The following is a 10,600-nucleotide window of genomic DNA, read 5'->3' as shown; positions in this document are numbered from 1 at the left end:
TGATTTCAAGAAGAATCGGAAGAATTTAGGATTTTGTTTTACACATATGAGAGCTTTATTTATTTTAACAACAAAAGAATGAAGTATAGTTAATTATAAGACTTAGGATATAGGACTAAATTGATACTTTCTGAAATGCATTAAAATCATTTCATTAGGTTTATATATTATGAATAAGAAATCTAATGAAGCAAACTCCGTTGTTTTAATCAAAGAGGAAAAAAGGATGCAAAAATGAAGATCCGAAAATTATGCTTTTATTAAATTTCTGTTTACAAATAATGAATAATGGAGAAAGAATTCACTAAAAAATAAATAAAATTATATAAACAGTAAAATTTTAGGTTTAGGCATATGACTAGTATGGAAATCAATCTATCGTATCGACGAGATGCAACAATACTAAAACAATGAAAGTAACAAGAAAGAAACAACATAAAAAAAAAAAAAAAAAAAAGGAGATGTAGAAAATAAGGCAAAAAAAATTCACCAGGCCAGTTTCAATCTTCAAAGAATCCTAGTTATAAAAATCTGAGATGCAAATTAAGAGGCGAAAAAAGGTGTGTAGAGAAACCCTTTGATTTTTGAGTATACAACAAAGACAATTATTGTTTATATTGATTTTTGAGTATACGGCAAAGACAATTGTTGTTTACACATATATATAAAACCTTTCCACCTACTTTCGCCAATCAAATTAGGCCACGAGGCAAAATAAAAAGGGTTATATTGTATACGTTACGTTGCTTTCCGTACAATTATGTTATGTTGTGTTCGACCCCCACTCTTATTGGCTTATAAAATATAAAAAAGTACATATCCTAAAAATATAATTTTTTCCAAAATTATAAAACATAAATTTGAATCTTCACATTGTAATCGATAAGTTGTAATCTTTCACCAGTAACCTATAAGCTAAAGCCACCTTATTAATGAATTTATCGATCGATTAATTCTTAGGGAGGAAATTTAATATATATGTAGAGTAAGAATTGATTGTCACTACTAAGTTATCGTCACAATTATACCTAATATACCAACCTATGCATTTATTGCTTCAAATGTAACAACTTTTTACGGGCACCGAGATATACTTCGAATGTATTGCCACCAAAAAAGTTATAGATTTAGAGCCCGTTTGGATAGGCTTAAAAAAAGTAACTTTTATGTATAAAGTGCTTTTAGAACTTTGAAGTGCTGAAAGTTATTTTTATAAATAAACAGTTGAGTGTTTGGATAAAAATGGTTATGATGTGAATTTTAGGGTTAAAAGAATAAAAAAAGGTAGTTTGAGAATTTAGTTAAAATATAAAGGATATAAAAGTAATTTCCATGGTCAAAGAAAATGACTTTAAGCACTTTGGAAAAAAAAGTTAGAAATCCTAACTTTTCATTTCTGACTGACTTTAAGAACTTTATGGCTTAAAGTCACCATTAGGCAAACACGTCCAAAAGCTAAAAAAGGACTTTAAGTTGGTTTTGACCAACTTAAAGCCAATCCAAACGGGCTCTTAGATATACTTTACATTGTTGACTTATGCACTCATTGTCTTCGGATCTAATAATTAATTTATTGGCAACAACAAAACTTAATATATACTAGGGAAAAATTTTATAGTTCAGTTGGTTAACTATTCAATTTTGTCGGCTATTCCCCAAGGAATTCTTAATTGGTAAGAATTTAATTCTTCATTTTGTAATTTCTCCCCCCATTTTTCCTTTTTCTGACTCCATTTTTTTTTTAAAAAAAAGAAAGATATATATGATAAGTTCAAATCAATATCTTTTTTCTAAAAAAAAAAAAGAAAAAAAAAAAAACTTAATACCCACTTGACCTGTGCATTTGCTATCTTGAGTTCAACAATTTTTTTGACAACAATAAATATATGTATAAAATAAATTTCAATCGATCTATAAAAAAGTTATTAGGGCAATCATGGAGAAATGTTGGTATATAAGGAAATACACATTAAATTGTAGTGATACATTTTAAAGTTACGAACATAGTCCAAATAAAATAGGCAAACTTACACAAATCTCACTAATTTAGGAGTTAATTACTTAGATACACCCTAGTTTGCAATATTACGAATCTTATCAGATTTTGGTGCATCGAGATACGTCTAGATACATGTATCTTGAGATATATGAGAACAAAATTAGATGTAATTTATTTTAAATACACTGTATCCAAATAGATTCATATGTATTTGTGATACATAGAGAAATCTTGTTCGTCACTCTCCTAGGTATCTCAAATACATGCGAATAAAATGCATATAGATACATGTGTTTAGTGTGATGTGCATGTATCTAGGCTACATGGCTATCTCGCTCATCTTTCTCCTATCTCGTTCACCCCTTTTCCTATTTTTGATGTATTTGATAGCAAAAATACATGTGTATAGATATATCTTTCTTGATATATGGTAGGAAATTCTTAATTAGTGGTAAGATACATAATTATATAAAAGCATTGGTATGAATATATGTCTAATAAGGTAGCTTCTCCAATAAAATAAGGAAAAATTATCAACTTATTTTTGGAAAATAGTTATAGTTTCAAAAAAATATCAAAAAGAACAATTTTTTGATTGTTTAGCAAATTAATGGTATCCTAATTTGATATTTCTATTCCCTCTCTTTTGCCCTCTCCTCTCTCTCGCACACTCTCTCCCTTGCCTCTCCTTCCTCTTTCTTGCCCTCTCTTCTCTCTCGTCCTCTCTCCTCTATCGCCCCTCTCTCTCTTGCCTGTAAGAAGAAATACATTTAAATTTATTACGTATCAATTGTATTCAATAAATATAGGTAAAATTTTTGTATTTTATTTCAATTGTATTTGAAAAAAATTATTTTGTATCAATTATATTTGTATTCATATGAATACAATATGCATTTATCCTTTTTGTCAAATGTATTTGTATCCCATTAAAGAGAGGATGAATACAATTGTATTCGTTGTATTTCGAATACAATGCAAAATAGATGTGTCAATTTTATTAATAAATATAGATGAGAGTTTTGTATTTTATTTCAATTGTATTCAAAAAATTATATTTTGTATTTTTTTGTATTGATTGTATTTGCATTCATACGAATACAACATACATTCACCCCCTCTGTCAGTTGTATTTGTATCCAATCAAAGAGAGGATGAATACAATTAAATTCACTGTATTTCAAATACAATTGATATAAAATAAATATAGATTGCAATGCAAAATAAATACAAAATACAATCCTCTCTCCTCAGTCTCTCGGTCTCGCTCGCCCCTCTCCTCTTAATATGTATTCATTTTGATATAAATTAATTTATTTTTGTATTCTTTTTTTTCAAAATCAGCGAAAAAATACATTCTCTCCTCACTGTCCCAGATCTCGTTCGCCTCTAGTTTCCCTCCTTCCCTAACATCTTGCTATTATCTACAATTAAACAGATTATAACTATAGAGTCATATTTAATGCTAAAATGTTGATGTTTCAATAAACTCCTCTTATTTTTTTTTTTTTTTTTTAATAAGGTAAGAAAATAAAATAAAAAAAGTTCATCTATGAGTACTGATGAGAACAAGCTCACACTAGAGCATCCAGTATACTTGCTTTTTTCTTCCCATCTAATTTACACAGCGGTTAATTTTTTACCTTTTCTATAAATACGCCATTTTCAATCCCTAGCTAAAGAAGCTTTTCAACAATGGCGATCGCTTCGCCATCGGCTCCATCTTTCTCGGCATCTATCTGTTGTACTCGTACTGACTCAACTCCAGTTCGTTCACTTCGATTCTCACCGATCCAAACTCGGCTTCAAGCTAGGCGATTCACTTTGGCTTGTCGTCTCGACTCATCTTCATCTAATGGATTCGACGGTGATCTCCAGTACGAGCTTCAGCACGGAGTGTCTACTCACCACCGATGGCGAGGTTCGCCGGTGTTCGTCACTCTTCCGGTTGATGCTGTTAGCTTACCGGTAGGGACGTTGAAGAGGAAGAAGGCGATGACGCAGTCGTTTCGTGCTTTGGCGGCGGCTGGTGTTGAAGGAGTTGTGATGGAGGTATGGTGGGGACTGGTGGAGAGGGAATTGCCTAGGGTTTATAATTGGCAAGGGTATTTGGAGATTGTGGTGTTGGCTAAGCGTTGTGGTTTGAAAGTTCGAGCTTTAATGGCATTTCATCAGTGCGGTACAGGGCCTGATGATCCTTTCTGGTTGGTACACGTTCTTAAATTCTTCTTTTACTCTTGTTTGGATACCAAAAACAAAATGCTGTTTGTTTCCAGTTAACATTTGCTTTATTTTCTCGTTCAAACGCGTTTTTTTTGTTTTTTTCAAAGCAAATATAAATCTCAAACCACAAAACAAATTAACTCGAAGAGTAGAATGTCTAGCTGCTGCTAGTAGTTCACATGATTGACTAAATGAATTTAAGTTTCTTCGCGTTTGTCATTTATTAGTTGAATCTTTTGAATAGCATTTGCTTGTAATATGGTGGAATGCACATTTTATATGCGTCTCTTTTGGTGTTCCAGTAAGCTTGCCAGTTGCCATTTGACTCATAATTGTGTAGTTTTTTTTTCTTTTTTTTGTGTGTGTTCTAGCAAGCATTAGGGCTTGCTGGAGGGCGAAGCAAGTAAATGAAGCTTATGGGTTGTGTGGTTTGGAAATCAGAATGTTGGAAACAGTACTTAGATATGTGTTTAATTTCACCTTATATAGCTCAAACACCTTTACTTAGTTTTTGTGATTGTATATTGGAATGGAGTAAGAGAAGCTGCTTGGACTGCCTTGAATTAGGTTCAACTGACTGATTCTGTATATTCTGGCAAGTTTCATACTGTTACATATTAATTTCTAAAAAAAATGTTCATACTTGTATGTCTCGCATTGTACTGTCTGCTCTATGGAGTTTCAAATAAGATCATAGAGAAATGTATTTTTGTTTTGAGCAACATAACTTGCATGTCTATAACTTAGTTTTACCATAACAACCAATTCTATGAGCCTATGACTGCACTTAAATTTTTAACAAACAAGTTAAAACAGTGGATCCTCTTTTATATAAAAGTGGATTCCATGGTTAGTTTTTTTCAGGAGTAGAAACTCTTAAAAGTTATTGTAGGGCAAAAGCTTCCTTAATGAGAGTGGACAAAATTATCGGACAACTAAATAAGAAATGACACATGATTTGCAACAAAGAGAGTAGCCTGTTAGGTACTTGACTCAATTTTGATTGGTGAGAAAAGAAACTGATTGATTTTCATGTTTCGAAATTGATTGGCTTCGTGAAAAGGAATTAAAAAAAGTGGCACAATTTGCATGGAGAAATGGACGAACAAGAAAGTTTGACAGCCTCCTCCATGTAAATAATTATTTGAACAAAGTGTTTCTTTTTGGTATATAATTGGTATCTGATTTATTAGTATTATGCATCTAGTTTTCTCCATTTAACTTGTGCCATAATTCATCTTCCACCATCTTTGGCAAAGACGTATGGGAAGTTGATATCGTGAAGTAATAATTCATATATGTAATGTTAAGATCTTGTAACTCGTCAATATGGAGAGATCCCCAATCTCTGTAATTGTGTAACTTTTATAAGGATATAATCTGATCTTTACCTTTTTGGTTACTCTGTAAACATGATTCAGATCTCTAAATCTTGAAGGGAAAATCAAACAATTCAATTCATTTTTCCCAATATGTGTCATTTGTCTTAAGGTTTTAGGCTACATGCTCAAATTCTTCAACATGGTAGTAGATTGAGGTATTGGTGAGCCCATTCTCACATTCATAAGTCTCACTTAAGTACATCAAAATCGGGTTACATGTCGGGAGGGTGTTGAGTTATATAATTTTCTCACAGGGACATGTGCGTGCTTTTTCTTAAATTATGGCTATATGAAACAACTATATAACTTTGCACCCTTCTCGACATGTAGCCTGATTTTGGAGTTATGGGATTTTATAAAGCTATTGGGCTACTTCACTTGCTGCGTTATAATTTTTGGGTTGAATGGTCGTCAAATTCTTTAATATGGGATCATAGCAAGCAGGGTCCTAAGTCAAATTCTCATGGTCATCAATGAGCAAAAAAGAGTACCACCTGCTTGATCCATAGTAAAAGAGTCACGCTTGTGAATGATGGATCGTGTTGCAAACATAAATAAATAAATAAATAAATAAAAGTGTCCGTCTCTTTAAATGAACCAACAATGTTAAATGACACTGAATGTTGGGCCGCTAAAATCTAACATATCCACGAGATGAGTGTCACTGGGATACACATGCTAAGTTGCCAACATTGATGTGTGGTCATACAAGATTAGAAATGATCACATTTAGCACAAGGTGCATGTGGCACACATTGATAATTAAAGAGAGAAGGTTGGTTAAGTCAGGTCTGGCTTCAACCTCCACATGCACCGGTTTGGAGGTGTGAAGCTATAGTTAATTAAGGTGTTAAAAAGGGACGAGGCAGACCTAAAATCAAGTGGAAGGAAGTTATGTCGAAAGACCTATAATCTCTTGAACCCACTTATATCTAGCGAAAAAATAGGACATAGTCAAAGTAAAAGATTTATATAGGCGATAGCTAATAGTTGGGATTGTTCTTTAGTCACATTACCATGTTTACTTCAGGTCTTCTGCTTTCTATTAGTCTTTAGTCATATCTGGATTAGAATGCTATAAAAATATAGAGAACTTTTAGTACTAAATATTATTGTTGTATTGTATTGGCCTAAGATGAGCTTGTTGTTATTTTCATTGTCGGTCCGAACTTGCTTGAGATTGAGGTGTAGTATTAATTGTTGTTCCGCTTAAATGAGGTCACACGATTTAACAGATACCAATGGATTTCTGTACAAATGTGCTATATTATAAATGTTTAATATAATATTTACTCCCTCCGTCCAAAAATAAGTGTCACCGTAACAAACAAAATTGTCCCAAAATAAGTGTCACCTTAGGGATTCAAGACAAATTAATATGTTTTTTCAACTATACCCTTATACTCCATCTTCTTAATAATGTTCAATTTTCAAGATACATTTATTAAATAGGGGTAGTTTACAAACTACATATTGTATTTATTGATTTCTTAATGGGTGTGATTTTTGCTAAGTTGACACTTTGGTAAGTAGGGAGTACATGCTAAAAGCTCCACTTGGATGTAATACTCGCCATTTTGAACACACAAAGTCGCTCTCTCCCCCTCGCTCTCTATAAAGGTAGTGTGTGAAAATGTGATGGTGGAAGAAAGATCACGATCTTCCCTATGGAATTTGTAGCAATGCCATTTCTCTGCTGTACCCTTGCACGACCAAAGCTCAACAGAAGTTGCTCTCTTTTTTATGGAAATTCTCACTTTGATCTTTTTAGGTGAATTGTTGCTTCAGAATAGGGCATTTTCTTCATCCAATCAATTTGGAGGTTTAGTAGAAGGTTACTTGATTCTTTTCTGTTTTTTTTGAAAAGAATGGATTCTCTATTGTTTCTCGGATAATGGGTTATGTTAAATCTTTTTGTCTTTCGGTGTTTGTGGAGTGAAAAATACAGAAGATTGTTTCAAAATAGCGAGAATGATATAGCAAGCATAAACAGATGGTTTTTATTTCTTGTATTTTTGGTGTAAAGGGAGAATACCCTGTTGAATGCATAACCAACAAACTATTTAGATATCAATGTTTTATTTAATGAAAAATTTGAATTATCTTAAAAAAAACAAACATAAAATCTTAATACTGATTAAATATATTTATGCTAAAAGTTGCAATGACTAGGTTAATTTAGTCATCGGTGGTAGTTCTTCTTCGGCACAAGTAGAGAAATGAGTTTGATTGTTATTTTTCTACCAATGGTTAGCATTGTTTTCAGCTGGTCCTAGTCTATCTGTGTTTGTGGCAGATAAGAGAATATGTAGAGTAAGTGTTTAGTTATGCAGAAGAGCATTTGTCTTCTGATGGCCGTTTTGTGAGCTGATGAGTCACTGGACTGTCTCTATCCAACAATAGACTCCCTATTACTGAATGCTCTCTCCTCTATTTGTACACCTTGACTGGAAATTGGAATTTTAATTATTTAAATTTCAATGTTTCGGGGTAGTTATCTATCTTTCTTTTTCTTTCGTTTTTTTTATTACGATGGTGTCTGGGGACAGCTTGGTCGTGGCTCAAATATTACAACGGGTATCTGCTACCTCCCACAAACACAGGTTTCAGGTAATTCTACATGCCAAAGCTTAGGTAGAGAGGAACATGAGACTTAATGGTTCTCCCCCCACTTCATTTCCCACTAGGCTACACCCTTGGGTGCTTGTTGAACTTTTTAAGCATTGTGCTCTCTTGATCTTGCTCTGCCTCTCCCTCTGCAGTTCCATTAGAAATGATTGCTTCTAGTTGATGATTCACTATCTGAATTTTTTTTCCTTTTTGCTGCTGCTAGGATTCCTCTTCCTCAGTGGGTTCGTGAAGAAATCGATAAAGATCCAGATCTAACATATTCAGACAGGTTTGGAAGACGGAATATGGAATATATATCCCTAGGATGTGATGTTCTTCCCGTTCTGCACGGACGATCTCCAATTCAAGCATATACTGAATTTATGAGGAGCTTCCGTGACACCTTCATAACATTCCTTGGTGGCGTCATAACTGTATGATGCTCACTTAATACTTCACCTACTAATTTTTAACGGTATCATACCTATGCAATTTGAATTTTATGTTGCAGGATATCCAAGTTGGAATGGGCCCTGCTGGTGAGTTGAGATATCCTTCATGCCCTTTACAGAAGCTGGCTTGGACTTGGCGCTCACGTGAACTTGGCGAATTCCAATGCTATGATAAGGTGTGGAAAAAATGATGTTATGTAGCTCAATTGATTTTCCATGTCATCCCTATCCAACCAAAATTGTGATTGTCTTCTTTTGAACTGGCAGTATATGCTTGCATCTTTAAATGCTTGTGCTGGGGAGATAGGAATGCGTGAGTGGGCCAATGGTGGACCTATTGGTGCCAGTAATTTAATGCAAGATCCTGAAAGCACAGAGTTTTTCAAAAGTGACGGTTCTTGGAACACACCATATGGAGAGTTCTTCCTTGCATGGTACTCGGGGATGTTACTGCTTCACGGTGAGAGGATATGTAGGGAAGCAGAGACCATATTCCGTGGTCTTGAAGTTAATTTGTCAGGGAAAGTGGCTGGGATTCACTGGCATTATGGCACACAGTCTCACCCGTCTGAGCTAACGGCTGGCTACTACAATACATCAATTCGAGATGGTTTGCTGCCAATTGCTCGCGTGTTTGGCAGATATGGTTTTTCCATGTGTTGTACATGTTTCGAAATGCAAGATGCAGAAGAGCAGCAGATGAATCCTGCCAGTAGTCCAGAAGGTTTTGTAAAACAACTCTTACTTGCCGCTAGGATATGTGACATTCCCCTGCAAGGTGAAAACTCTGCAAGTAGCTTGGATGACGGATCGTTTCAACAGGTGTTACGGATGTCTAAGTTCTACTCGGATGGTCCAGGAACACCAACCTTCTCATTCAATTTTGTCAGGATGGACAAGAACTTGTTTGAATATCGGAATTGGGTTAGCTTTACTCGTTTTGTGAGACAAATGTCTGATGCCAAAACTTTTCGAGCCAGACTAGGCTTCGGGGAAGGTGATATGCCACTTTCGTCTTTATCAGCATCCGCCACTGCTGGAGCTGTTCTTGCATACTAGGAAGAAAACTTCAACCTGTAGGCATTCCTAATGCTAGTTGCATATTCTCACCCGCGACAAGTCAAGGGTGTGTATATCTGTAGCATCTTCTGATCTATTATTGTGAATTGCGTTGCAAAAGCTTGGTCTTTTTCGCTTAGATTTTTTGTCCTTGTACTGTAATGGTCCTCTAGCAGGTTGAAAATGAGTATTTCCTTTGTATCATAACGGTGCCTTCCTTCCTATTATTTTGAGGATGGATGGCCGGCCCCTCTATTTCAACTCAGAGGTGAAACTGTTGGGTAAAGATAATTCAGTTCAGTTATGACAATTAGCACCTTTTTGTATTCTAATTTAATAATATCTGGGATTTGTGACCAGGATAGTCTTTGACCAATATATTTAAGTGAAATGGAAAGCAATTTAAACTAATATAAGAGGGATTATGTTACGTACTTTGGATGTGTTTTAACCTTTTGTTATTGGGTTAGTCTGAAGCATAGTGAAATAGAAAAGCAGCAACACATTGGTCCTGATTTTAATGATAAGCAAATTGAATTACAAAAAGGTGGAAGATTCATTCATCTCCAACAGGAGCCCATGTGAATTTTGAAGTGAAAGGAATCAATCAGTCAGTCCACTATAAACAAAGAAAATGAGGTGATGTACACAACATCCATAAGAAATAGTACACACCAATACAAAATTAATCAAAACAGATTCAAGATTTTAACTTTATAAGTTTGAGATTGTGATTCTATCATAACTCATTTAATTTATTGGGTCCGGATCAATTATTCATTTATTTGTACTAATTTAGTGACTTTCTTTCTAACACGTATATAAAAGTTGAGTTGAAACTACTCGCTCCAGATGAACCTCATAACTAACACTCT

The 10,600-nt window shown here is 34.2% G+C and overlaps 1 protein-coding gene across 1 annotated transcript; it reads left to right on the top strand.

Moving 5' to 3' along the window:
* Positions 1-3,570: 3,570 nt before the first annotated feature.
* Positions 3,571-10,057, top strand: LOC129890204 (beta-amylase 1, chloroplastic-like). Its single transcript, XM_055965766.1, has 4 exons — positions 3,571-4,203; positions 8,438-8,648; positions 8,726-8,842; positions 8,934-10,057. The coding sequence occupies exons 1-4, from the start codon at positions 3,695-3,697 to the stop codon at positions 9,723-9,725; spliced, it is 1,629 nt and encodes a 542-aa protein (XP_055821741.1). The 5' UTR covers positions 3,571-3,694; the 3' UTR covers positions 9,726-10,057.
* The last annotated feature ends 543 nt before the right edge of the window (positions 10,058-10,600 follow it).

This window comes from Solanum dulcamara, chromosome 5, assembly GCF_947179165.1.
Source record: "Solanum dulcamara chromosome 5, daSolDulc1.2, whole genome shotgun sequence".
Lineage (NCBI taxonomy): Eukaryota > Viridiplantae > Streptophyta > Magnoliopsida > Solanales > Solanaceae > Solanum > Solanum dulcamara.
The sequence above is the reverse complement of the archived record's forward strand: the minus strand, read 5'-3'. Positions and strand labels throughout refer to the sequence as shown.

What these genes read in the sequence shown, in the direction of transcription:
- LOC129890204 (XM_055965766.1), top strand. Translation starts at nt 3,695, where the DNA reads ATGGCGATCGCTTCGCCATCGGCTCCATCTTTCTCGGCATCTATCTGT. An exon ending in GGGCCTGATGATCCTTTCTG is followed by an intron (nt 4,204 to 8,437) that starts GTTGGTACACGT and finishes TGCTGCTGCTAG; the next exon opens with GATTCCTCTTCCTCAGTGGG. An exon ending in AATTCCAATGCTATGATAAG is followed by an intron (nt 8,843 to 8,933) that starts GTGTGGAAAAAA and finishes TTGAACTGGCAG; the next exon opens with TATATGCTTGCATCTTTAAA.